The sequence below is a fragment of the Lissotriton helveticus genome, chromosome 1_1 (genome assembly GCF_964261635.1).
Source record: "Lissotriton helveticus chromosome 1_1, aLisHel1.1, whole genome shotgun sequence".
In the NCBI taxonomy this organism is placed as follows: Eukaryota; Metazoa; Chordata; class Amphibia; order Caudata; family Salamandridae; genus Lissotriton; species Lissotriton helveticus.
The window spans coordinates 1,110,067,474-1,110,081,179 of NC_136057.1; the positions used below are offsets into that span (position 1 = coordinate 1,110,067,474).

Sequence of the window (13,706 nt, forward strand, 5' to 3'; positions counted from 1 at the left end):
CTCTAACGGGCCCAGCACTAGGGGTGCCTTTCAGACAACATCCGCATAGTGGAGGCTCAGGTCCATGATGATTGATGGATACCAATCTGTCATGGGGCAGACCCCATGTATTACCCCATCCAGAGATCATAGTGTTGAGAGACGGATTATCTTTGGACAGGAAGGTCAACTAGACAATGAGTTGATCATGGGCCTCTGGTCAAGTTGCTCCATCAATCAACCTTCTGAAGCTGCAAGGCATTCAGCTAACCCTGGAAGCCTTCTTATCTTCCATCAGGGGTGAGGTAATCCAGGTACTGAATGACATCATGACTGCCATGTGGTATTGTAACAAGCAGGGTGACGTGGGGTCCTGACCTCTGTTTGGAGGCTCTGAGACTTTGGGAATGGCTTGAACTTTACTTTCTCTTAAGGCCAAGCCCCTAGCTGGATCACTCAACATAACGGCAGACAAACACAGCAGGTTCCTTCTGGCAAACCACGAGATTCAGGAGGGGAGTTGGTTCAGAACATCTTCAACCTAGTAGAACATACCTAGTAGAACATAAAGCTATATTCAGCTACTGCTGAATATAATCAGGGGATCCTTTTCAGGGGTCTCTATGAGAGGCATTCCACCTTCATTGGGTCTTCGGCATACTACACAAGTTTCTGTCTCTGGGATTGATCTCATGAGGCCTGAAAAACAGTCAAGAGAGACTGAGCACAGCTCTGAGGACTTGGAACTCCCAACGGGGGAGAAGGGGGCAGGCATTTAGATGGTATCCTACTTGATGTCTACAAACGGAAAGTTTCTGCTCTCATTTGTCACGTTGAGCTTGGGAATGTGGTGGAGGGAGTCGCCTGACTGCAGTGGCTCAAGACATATCAAGCCAACACTTCCTGCCCAGTTCAAGACAAAGTGATGAAGGCAAGGATGAGGAATTGTAACACCAAATATCCCTTTCATTCAAAGTACAATAATGTGGCAATGATGAAAGACAACTGTAGAGCAATTCAAGACGTTTTAAATAGGGCAGTTGGGTTATAAGTTTCCAGCTTTGTATGTTTATGCCTCCAGATAGCTGGCACAGCTTGTTTTCCAGGAACTACTTAATTGGTACAGTCTTGAAAAAGCTCCATGGCAGTATAACGTGTACTGGATGTTGCAGACAAAGAAGAGCTGTCTTCAAAATCAAAATTATCAATAGCAGCAATTGCAAATTCTTTTGTGGTCAAGTGTCCAGGAAGTGGTGTGCTGTTGTATTCACAAGATTTTACAGCATGAGCTGCTAACAAGTTCCTGCTGCGTATTATGTCATCATAACTTGTAGATACAACAAACCTATTCATTGAAGTGATTGGCTCTCTACTTGTGCACCTGTCATAGATTGCATGTGCAGTCGTCATGTCTAGCAGATTTTTCTTTTTGCCGTGATGTAATTCACAAAACATGATTTGGGAAAGACAGTACATTTGCACAGCATAAGCCTGTCAGTTCATGGGATTGTCTTCCACTTCTTCATTTATATCTTCAAAGCCATCATCAATGTTGTCGTCTTCTGTCCCGAACTCAAGAACTTTAGTTTGTAAGAGTTTTGCTTTGCCGATATTAAACAATGTTGTAATAAATGTTAAGACAACATCAGGCATGCTTGTTGACTACCATCAGGAGCTCTGGGCATCACAAATTTTGGCATTAAATCCAAAATGTAAATCTTTCAGGACATTTCCTAAAATGGTTCCTGCTGATTTTACTGCATCCTTTGATCTTATTTTGGCAGCAAGAACTTGAGGAGTCAAAACAGATGAGAACACTATAAGTGGCTCATTTTTTGTTGTTGAATGACACAAACAAATTCTATAGTTGATGCTGGGAGCTCGTTGTACATTCATATTTTCAAATGTATGCATCCATGCAATTCAGGTGGACATGCAAAGCTGCTGCAAATACATTCACCTCGCTGTTTAGATTAGCTACTCAGCTGAAACCTAAATCTTGGAAGAAATTAGCTGCAGATAAAAACATGTTTGCCTTTTGACACTCACATAGACATTGAAGATACTCTGCTTTCTGAATAGTTGTTGGAGGTCAACGAGGGGTAGCCATTGGTCTTCTAAGTGGATGGGTATTGGGTTTGATTGTCGTTGCTTTCTCAGAAGACTCAGATTCTTGTTGTGATTCACTGATTTCTGCTATTATTTTTACAATTTATTTCTGAGCTTTTTTTCATTGTTTACGTCCTACAGCTCTTGTTACAAAGATAAAATATTTGATCCTATTCACCCATCAGTTTCCAGCTGTTGTAAACTTCGTCTTCAAGAAATCTGAAGAAATCTGAAAGAGCTTCTATCACCACCACAGAACATCAAACAATTTAATTACAGAGGTACTCTCCCATGTAAAAATTGCGGGCACTGCAATAACATTATCAAAGGTACAAGCATTTCCCACTCCACTAAAGGAACACCTATTCGACTATACACCACTGCCACCTGTGACTCAAACAATTTGGTATATCTACTAAAATGTCCTTGTGGACTAACTTACGTTAGAAAAACTGAACGAAAACTTAAAGTGCGACTAACAGAACACAAGAGTAATATCAGGACCAAATCTGATAAATCACCCATTGCGGTACACTTTAATAATGAGAGACATAACATCAGTCAATTAAGATTTCTGGTATTGGAAGTGGTGAACATGAAGTAGCGGACAACAAAAAAAGACTGCTACAGAAAGAACTATTTTGGATAAAAAAAACTTGACTGTTGCCAACCCAAAGGTCTTAATGACCGCTTAGAATATAGTTGTTTTTGTAATCTATGTATCTGGGTACTGTTACTGTTTTTTGACCCATGCTTAACATTTTCTTAATATTTGCTTCTATGCATTGTATTTCTTATGTATGTTTTTTGTGGACACACACACACACCACGTCATTAATCAGATAAATTTCAGGGTATTCCCTGCCATCTATCATCTCGAGCACGTCCTTGCACCCGACGGACACACCACCGCTTTTCCTTCAGGTTCCTTTACTGTTTAGCACTGAGTTCACCGTTATAATATGGCGGGTTATTTTTTACGTTAAAACATTCTGTTTCCTCTGAAATTATGGCGCTCTCCACAGCCTTCTCTCTATGTCTTCGTAAACAAACGGCGCTTTCTTTAGTCCGTTCGCGCTGTTCACCGACTCCCGACGGATTGATATTCCTGGTGTTCGGCGCCGCAGTTCAACTTCGTTACCTGCTGGTCATTTCACTCTTGAGGTCACGCGACTAGAGTACAGGTAGGCGCTTTTTCAGTGCTCCATGTTAATTTCGGTTTACGCGTTCTTTTAAATTGCAGCATCTGTTTACACGCGTACTCCATTTTCTATTCTAGAAATGCCACCGTGTTGATCTTCCCTGACCGCGTTTTCGCAATGTTGTTTACTTGAGTTAAGATTTACGGAAGTTCATTTATCCCAGGCACTTTTTCACTGCCACAGTCCGTTGAACGCTCACATATCCACCTGAAATTAGCTGGCTTACTCGTTTCATCCGCCCATACCGTTTAACACTGAGGGTACTGTTCACTAAATCCGTAGTTTCACTTTTTAAAGTGGCACGCTCTGACCTTTATTTTCACAGCCATTCTAAACACGCTGTATCAACTCGCACCGGTTCGTATATCTTAACATGATTTACACTTTCAGTCACCAGTCTTATGTACATGAAAACTCTTATTTTTGTCATATTTCGTAAACATGTTAAATGTTCAAATACTTTTCTAGCTTGAAGGCTCCTTGCCTCGATCTTGATTATGCTCATTGCATTTGTAGGTAAATTATCCCCTGACGAAGAGTCTCACGACTCGAAATGCATTGGGACTATTGAAGGGATTAATCAACAGAATGCTGAAATTGGATATGCTTGGCTAATTTGAACATGTTCATTCATCAATGAGATGTATCATGAGGATGAATTATAATGACTAATAAATCCGGATGATCTTTGGAAGATTAAAGAGAAATTTATTTGTTGAATTTGTTTAAGGCCCGCCTGGACCGTCTAAGGGAGTGCAGCAGGGGGACACTAAGTACTTCTACTCAGTGCTATACACGTTGTAAACTTCGTCTTGCCATATTTCTGAAGCATTTCGAACTCTCCTCACTCCAGCCGCAGTTGATGTTAGCTTTTCTTTCGGATTAGTTTTGCATAGGACACATTTTTCTTTGTTGTAGAAGTCCTCGGATTTTGTAGTTAGTAACACTGTCAGGAAGTAAAGATCATCTGGTACCACCTGCTGCGCTCATGTTTGCTAATTTGAATCAACGGAAAACCTGAAACAAAAACAATATCAAAACAAATTACCAATATGATGGCTAAAACACATAATTATAGGGCTGCCGTTTCGGAAACTGGCGGAAGGGTTGCTCTGAGGAGTTCTTTTCTGTCTCTACAAGACTAGTTGACACCCAAACTATGTTTTGACAACAAAATGAAGTATATACGTCTCATGGTTTACGAAATATTACATCATCACTTCAACACATCCGCCATTTTTAAAAATGATGTCCAGAAAAATTAGTCCTGATCAGCAATGTCTAAACAAGCTAAATTACTTCTGTAATGATTCAAAAACACAAATAAAAAATGAAAATCTCTGGAGAACTATTTTTTTACGGAGGTATGTCATGGGAGAAGGACTACTACGGTAAAAAGCATAGCTGACAGTCTGAGGAAACCATATCTGGTATTACCTGCTTTCTGGCCAGGCCGTAATGACAAACAATTCTTGCAAAAGGTATTTGTTTCTTGAGAAAAGTCTGCTCTGAGAGTAATTTTGGATCCTTTGTAATTAAATATCCCATGATTCACATATATTATAGTGTGTTGATGTCTGATCAGACACGTTATAACCCATCTGGGGGTTGGTTGTAGGTTTCACTATCTTGATCTTATGTGATATGCTCTTTGAAACTCAAGAATCGGGTAAATCTATATTGTGGAGCTTCGGAATGAAATTCTCACAAAACTCTAGCATCTTCAAGACCTCTTCTTCTACAGTGAGTCCGAGGATACATACAATGTCTCTACAGCTTCATGGTTGCACACCTGACCTTTCATGAGGTGCAGCAATCCAATCCAAGATGGTGGCTACCAGACGATAATGCTACTACCCCAGTTCAAAAGCGGCAGGGCACAGGTACGTTTCTTAAGGAAGGGTCCCTTTCTTACTGCCGATGGCGGGATGCTTCGGGCTGTTTTGTGCACAGGCAGCAGCTTGCTGAGATATAAGCAATGAGCAGCACAAGCACTTCCCGCAGTGTGTTCCTATAGGTGGTTTCTGTAACCTCTGTGCTTTCCTACCTCGCCTATCTCTGTACTTACTGGGGGAGATTTCTTTAAGCCACAGGCCTCTCTCTTTACCTGACTGGTTGTCACATCAATCGAGGCCTGGAATCGCCACACCATTTTGAGCAATGAGTTTGACACATCGGACATGCATCTCCAGCTTCTCTTTTTTTCCAAATTTCGGAAACTTTACAAGATAAGGGGGAGCTATCCATTGGCAAGCTTAATTTGACACACCCAGAACTGCAGAGATTAGCGAAGGAGGTGTGGTGCACTTAAATCTCTCTCAGGCATCAGCCATGTGCATTGTGGTGTATCCCCGCCAGCTGCCCACACCTCTCTTTTTTGTCTCTATACATCTCATTAACTCACTGTTATCAACTAGCACTACATTCTTATCAATCAATCAGTAGATCTGTAGACCTATAGAGCGCTGCGCCACCTATGAGGGTTTCCAGGCATCTTTCTACAGAAGACTGACAAATTCTTTCCTTCCTCTTCTGATTACAGGACCTATTCTCTTCTCTCTGCTTAATGTTCTGCTCTTCAATCTTGGATGTACACCTGCTTTCTTCTGATAAGTTCCTGTACGATTGCAGTTCTCCTGTTTTTACTCTAAATCCCTTCTCTACATTCCCCTGATTAATTGCCGAACTTCAACTTTACTTTGCATTCACCTCATTCATTACATTACTGACAAACTATCACCACATTTCAAATCCTTCATTTTGTTAGCATGGTCAAAATCTGGAACAACCATAATGCATTCACAGACTGGCAGGTTTGTGAGGAATAAACAAAACATAAAACTCTTAATGAAAGAAGTTGCATCCACTTCTTTTCTCACTTCGTACAGAGACTTTTTGGGGAGAGATTACAGTAGAACAGGTCCCTGAACGAGGCTAATTCTGGTATAACCCGGCAAGTGACTGCTAGCCAGTGTTCTTGCAAATGCTCTAGTTCTCTCACAGCTACTCTTCTGGATTTTTTTTAAATGGCAATTTTTTAAAGATTTAAAATATGACTCAACTCTTTTCCCGGACAACGACACAAGCAACAGGATAAAGTAGTAACGACAATCACTACAGATTGACTGGTAGCCAGGGACAGAAGGGCAAATCGGCCAAAGCACTGGGAGTCCCAAAATGTTCAGAGTTCTTTTCCATCATCTTTTGAGTACTCCGCATTTTTATAGTTAAATGAGGGTAGGCTTCCCCTGCGTTAACACCTGTAGGCATCACAATTGAGCTATTGTACCTAGAAAAAGAACTCTGAAAACTCCTGTGAGAAGGCTGAAAATCCCAGTCAGTTTTTCCCAACTTAAACTTCCTCCACTGTACTAAAAGAAAGCACCTTGGAAGGAATGGAGAATTTCTGACTCTAGTGGCCCTGCAGGCACATACAAACCTAATCGATTTTGGTTTCCCAACACAAAAAGAGGGGAGAAGCAGAAGGATGGAGGAGGGCAAAGTCTACATCACCTGTGCCCATTACCTAAATAACACACTAAGGAACGTTAATAATGTAACTTAACACTACATATAGTGCCATTGAAGACATGGTTAAAAAGCTAATACAGGATTTGACATTAAATGTTTGCTAATGAACACCACATCAGATGGATACATGTAACCCTGAGAACTCAGCACAAAAAGTCTAATTCAGGTCAAGAACTGTGCGGAAAAGAAAAGTAAAAATCAAGGAGAGTTACAATGCACACACGCTTCCTATAAGAATTCTAGATAAGCAAATGAGGTTAACCACACTTAAAAACACACCAATACACACAACAGGACAACTGCATGCAGGTCCCTCAAACAATAGCTTCAAAGGACGAAGGATTTGTTTATGGGGTATTTGGACAGTAAACAATGCTGCACGGACACTGTAGAACATTACTCACTTCAGGGGTTTAGGACGCGGTGAGACAGCACTCGGAAGCTCACAACTTTGTGAGGTTACGAAATGGTAGAGGACAATGGCACTATGGATGAACACAAAGCTTCTCAGCTCTGCCACTAGAATGATGCCCATCAAGATCAGCTCGTGTAACTTTTTAGGTCTACACAATGCTAAAGAAAAATCAAATTTAGATATATGTCTGCAATAATCCTTAGGGAAAGTACGAGGCAGCTTCAAAGGGCAGTACAATATGAACTATACAGGAGCAAAGCGAAGGTCAAACAAGCAAAGACTGAAAAGTGGAGTTATGCACCAGGAATCCACCTTTAACACCTTAACTAATATATTTTGTACAATGCTAAATACAGGAAGATGTTTTTAATGGGAACAGAAGTGTGCACTGGTTAAGAGACGCTGCTGGGGGAGATAGGTATAATTTAAAAATAAAGAATTCTATATAATTAAACATGTTTGTACAAATGATGGCAATAAATATGAATGAGTAACCAGCTTATTTTAATCTGGTAAAACACAGACTTACCGCTTCATGCAATTCTCCATGATGACAAGGTGACTTACAGGCGCTGGATGGAACTACAGATCCTGACGAAATGAGTATTGATTCTTCAAATTCAATTTCATTCTCCAGTTTGACTAGAACAGGAGGTTCAACTCCATATCTTGAAAACAATCAAAGAGACAGATGCATATTTATATAAATAATGTTCAATTTAAATAAAAGATATGTAAGTGGTAGCCCGCTACCTACAACCTCTTATGTCAACTTTTATCCAGAAAATTAAGCAAGACTTTGTTAGACAGGCTCTTGGGTGCAGTTCAATTTCATCCCCATGTTTAAATCTAATAAAAAATTAACACATACACTCTAGTCCTCTAAGTTACCATAACTCTCCTATTAAATCATGTTCAATATTGTGTTGGATAACAGACTACCAAAGATACCGAGCATGAAAAATCTTGCATAATTTACATTTAAAAGACTACTCTAAACTCAATACAGAAGTACAACTTTGCTCTCAGTATAACATCAGAACTGTGTAAACGACTGTTTGTAAAAATCAATGTATTTATTATAAGAAAACCTACCAAACCTTGTAATTAAATACATTCTAAATATGGTTAACACGAGCAGGGGTAATATTCATGTTCATCATTAAATTCTGGGGAGGCTTGCACATACTCTAAATAGCAGCTCATTTATATTTATATTTGAGATAGAAAGAGTTACTATACTAAAAATACACACCTTGACACAATGCGACCAAGTTCCAGAAGACAAAGACAGACCTGCCTTGGGTCTTTGTGCAAAACTGAAAGCAAAAAATATACAAATCAGATCCAACACATTGTTGAAACAAAGTTACCTAGTCTTAACTATTCCTTTTATAAATTATAGGAAAATATACTGTTTCCGCTTAAAGCACCTGACAATAAATAAAAAGGAAGAAAACTATATACCTTCTTCCCAAATGTCAAAAAACACAACTCTGAATTTACTATAATACTATTACTATTATACCAACTCAGACCATTAATGTGTCACTTGCAACATAAAATGCATATTAATGCCACAGAGTTGTGTTTGGGACTCTACATTACAAAATAGGTCTACAGGTTAAGATGCACTTGATCTAGAATTCCCTTTTAAAAAAAAAAAAATTAATTAGGAGAAAATATAGGAATTTTGAAAACATAACGCACCACGATTAAGAAAAAAAAAATCTTTATTAGAAAATAGTTTAATTCCAGAGACGGCTTTCTAAGATCATTGTGGGGCTAGCATGTGGCAGAAAGATGCTTCTCTCTACAAATTGCTGGATTCAATATCACAAGTACAAGTTATGTTGCTCTAAAAGATGCTTCACATTTTCACTTCCACTAGAGACCTCAAGACAACTCTGAATGAAAAGTGTCAACTCTAAAATTATTACTACATTTGGTAAAATGTATGGGAGAAAAACACAATTAAACATTGGTGGTCTCTATCACTCACAAGCATCCTTCTCTAGTAATGATTTTCAGGTTGAAAGTCCCCCACTGACATTAGCCAGATTACAAATCATTCCCATTGAGTTATGCAGTATAACATTTAGAAATCACAGTTTGGTATGACCTAGATTCAGCATTTTTAGAATCCCTGCTGGTGCCTTGATTCTTTGCAAACCTTCTTTGCCGCACAGCAGTAGGCTGCGAAAATAATGCACAGGCACAGCAAACAAAGTGTGAACTGGACAACTGCGGTGGTCAGCTCCTTGCAATGCATCCCACTATCATAGCACACCTTGACTAAGAAATGTTGCTCATTCTGGACATCACATGGATGCAACAATAAAAAAATAAATATATGGGGCGGTGTCGACCAGAACCCAAGATGGCTGTGCTATTTTGGAATTCTTGACGATGACCCAAGTTCTCCAGCTGTATGCAACTGGTGGGTGCTCTGATGCCGCCAAGGTCAAGAAGAGGGTAGAGGAAACGGTGCATTTAGTTAAGGATGTGCCTCAGTGATGGAGAAGGTGGGTGTGCCTGTCATCACGCTAGCCAGCGACAGACTACTGTTGATGCAGCTGATTGCCGATATGTGGATGACAGGCCCGCAGGGCGCCGGGAGGAGATAGAGACTGTTCGACTGGGTCTATTGAGGGCATGGGTGGATGCGCCAGACCTGCTTAGCACTGTGGTGCAGCCAGGACCACAATGGCTCTCTGGAGGGTGTCCAGGGACTGCCTCAGCCAGTGAGGATAGCCAGGAGGATTGGCCTAACAATCGCTCAAACCAAGGCAGAATGGCGGGTGACCTCATTAGAGCCTGCTTTTCTGCCCGGGACGCTATAACTGGGAGATGTGATGCAGATCGTTTTGGCTGATGTTCTGGCCTTGAGCTACCTGGTACTAACTAGGGACTTGAAGAGAGCATGATGGAGAAGCAATGAAAGAAATAGGACTTTGATCCACAAGTTAAGGCAAAAAGTAAGGACAAGGGAGAGAACTTAGTGAAGGCAAGCAGGGAGAAAGAACTCATGCCTAAGTAACAAATTCTGCTGCACTCCATCAATGCAATGAAGGCTGGAATGATGGAAACATAAAATAATATTGAGAGAGCTGTGAGAATTTGTGAGGAGAAACTGTTGTGAATAAAAAATAGTGTGATCGGAGTAGAAAAAAAGAGTAAGAAGTGATAAGGATCATCTTGAAAGAAACGGAAAATGAAAGAGGTAGCAGCTGCTATAGAGAGCTTTCGAGCATTCAAAACTACTGTGATTGACACCTTTGTATTAATGCACTCTAAAAATGAACATCTGTAATACCTATGCGGGGACCCAGATTAGGTTTTTTGGAGATCCGGCACAGACACTGTTTGAACCCCTACAAGGAGTAATGTGTACAGTTATAGGAGACCTGCTAAATCTTGAGAATGACTTGAATGGTGGCCAGTACTATCAGACTACCATACGTAAAAGGGTAGAAACAATGTGAAAGCTGAGAGCACTGTGAAGACGTTCTACATAATGCGGAGAGGCAGAGTACAATTCGTAGACTGCTGTCAGGAGAGAGTAAAGCTTTTTCTCTCCAGACTTCAGCCTAAAGCCGCTCTCTAGTTTATGTTCTCACAAGGAGACTTCACAAAGGCGTTTGTGGACAACATAATAAATAAAAACCTAGAATATGAGACGGTGGCATATACCATGTAGTGTTTTGCACACTGTTTTGGAGGGCAAACCTAGCCCTAACTAGACCAGTGTGTCCTCCTCTGGGAGGGACGAAGGAGGAGGACAGGTTTTTGTCTACTTGACACTATTCATAATGCCACCTCCCTTTCCCCCAGGGCCGCTTGGACCTTTGTGACAGACGTGTTCTATTTTACTAAGAATGGTTTATACTATGTTCTCCCAAGCAGAACATTTTCTTTCTCTTGCAGTGGGGGGCATGTGGGACCGTGGATGATGCATGAATTGAGGATCTAATACTGTGATTTATATATGATGTTTGTAGGAGAGGCTATTCTATTTGTGCAATTGTGATTTTAATAAAATGATTGAAATCTAAAATAAAAAAAAATAGCCCATTTGTTCACCTCTTCTGCTGTACTCTATATACTGACTGCAGTCCATGGAAGATTGAGCTGACCTTTCAAGAATTGAAAATTGTGACACTGACCAGCAGCAGCAGATGTTTATGTCCATGATCATCTTAATAGGACTGCCAATTATACATCTGCAACACCATTTAGGATGGTTGTACATTCTTCTGCCATCCAGTGGCTGGGCTTGGCATAGTTCATTTATGCAAAAAGTAAAAATCGTGTGTTGACTAGAGACCTACTGCATGACTCATAATGACAATGTCAATGACCTGAAACCGACAGTGCACTACACAGGTGACACCATCTAGGCCAACACTACCAATAGGCCACAAATTACATTTAAAGAATTTTTGATGGTATCTCGGGGATTGCTGGCCAGCTTGTTGAAGGGCTTTAACTTTTGGATCTTGTGAAAGACAAGACAAACCCTAGCTAGTCGGCAGTGCTTAAAGGAGATAAGATCTCAAGACAGTGGAAACGAACAGGAACTGCAACGTAGCCCTTCACCAAAGGTGTTCTGCCAAAGCCAGAAATGGGCAGAAGAAACCGGTTCACACAAAAGGAAAACATGTCACTTTTGCTGTCTACATTTAAAGGGTAGGGCTCCCGCAAGGATTCACGCAAAGGTTAGACCCTTCGATAGGCAACACACATTCCACTCCTCTTCAGTATGCAGAAAAAATAGGGAGTGGGAAATATAAATAAAAGACATTGTCATTTACAATGCCAATAGCTTAAACTCTCACAAAAGCGAGAGCTATTGCATTGCAAATGCTTGTTGTGTAGTGCTACCAGTAGTGAGCCCTACCATGACTCTGGGACAGCTGACCCCAGATATCCTATCCTGCTCAGCTGGGCAGACGCTTGCAGTAACTACTCCAGTGTGTCTCGGCCCCAGGGCTAACCAAAAAATTGGCACAACAACCTTCCCACTTGCCAAATTGGAAAGCTTCTGTATGTATGACACAGAAGCCAAGCAACAAGTTATCTCCTTTTTAAAGATCTACAACTACGGGTGTAGGATCCAAAGCTCATCCCATGGAGCACGTCAGCGCCCCCCTCGCCGCCTCAAGATTGGTCTCCGTCCTGCCAGGCCAGGCACCGAGGGTGGCGACCCTGCTGCCGCCCAGGTAGACGGAGAATCTGTGGTCTTTGGTAAGTACACGTGCTCATTGTTTTATTTGTAAAACATTCCCAGATTGAGGGCCCACTGCCCCAACAGCGCTGAACATTTGGGAAAGCAGCTTCTATGAGCTGGGTAAGTAAGGCACTGTCTTGGTAAACACTAGAGTGATGTGGGCGTTCTTGGATTGTGCAGTGGGTGGTTATCAGAAAGGCTCTTCGAGACAAAGGACGACAAATATATGTTACAAGGTAGGGGGGGTTAGAGTAAATACAACGGCAATGTCAGCGCAAAAAACAGAAAAAATGCAAAGAAAATAGCAGAGTAAATACATAATCCTTTATTTCACGAAACTGATTTGTGATTTAAGCCCTTGGGGTGTGTTATCTGCAGGGAGCTGCGTAATTAAACTTAAGGGAAAGTTTTTGAAACATTACATGAAAGGAAATTCAAAATGATCAAATGCAGACTGTAGCAAAGTGCCTGCCCTCAAAGAATGAAATCAAGCGCTAAACTGTTGGTCTGTGGGTAACCGCATTGCACCACAAAACTAGGGCAAAAGGTGCGTGTTAGAAATGGGTTTTCTGGTTGACCAAGGCTTGCGCCAAAGCCAGTCAGAAACTACCTCTAGTCAGGGCAAGGGAGTAACACACTGATGGTAACCCCTGCTCACCCCCTTGGTAGCTTTGCACGAGCAGTTAGGCTCATCTCAGAGGCAATGTGTAAAGCATTTGCGCAAAACACACACACACAGCAGCAACACACTAGGCACACCACAAAAGAAACTCCACACAAGGTTATATAAAAAAATAGCCTTTTTATTGTTCATAGACACATTAGAAACATAATAACAGATTTACACTGCGCCCACGGGCAATATTCACAGAGGATTATATACATGTCCGGGCCAATCGAGCCATGGTCAGAACCATCACACAGATAGTAAAACACAAGTAATGAAACAACCAGTAACTACTGGTATAATAATGACCTCGGCATTATCACTAGCACAAACACATTATGCACTCTCATTGGGCCTAAATATCATAGCATGGCATTTACATTAGGCATCACATTAGTATAACCACATTATGCATAAATCACATTAGGCCCAAACACATTAGCCACCTCTGTAGGTATAAACATATTATACCTAAATCTCATTAATAGGGCACCTTATGAACTACTAGCAGGGTGCACACTGTACAGTGGAATTATGAAACATAGCCAGCAATACACCATAATACCACATTTC

At 41.0% G+C, this 13,706-nt stretch overlaps 1 protein-coding gene across 1 annotated transcript in view; it reads right to left on the reverse strand.

Moving 5' to 3' along the window:
* GAS2L3 (growth arrest specific 2 like 3) overlaps window positions 1-13,706 on the reverse strand; it is a 382,944-nt gene that overhangs the window by 40,024 nt on the left and 329,214 nt on the right. Inside the window, exons 7-8 of the mRNA XM_078678704.1 lie at window positions 8,492-8,555; window positions 7,766-7,904 (exon numbers count right to left, since the gene is read on the reverse strand). Of these exons, the coding sequence (XP_078534830.1) occupies window positions 7,766-7,904; window positions 8,492-8,555 (203 nt within the window). The remainder of the gene's footprint in view (window positions 1-7,765; window positions 7,905-8,491; window positions 8,556-13,706) is intronic.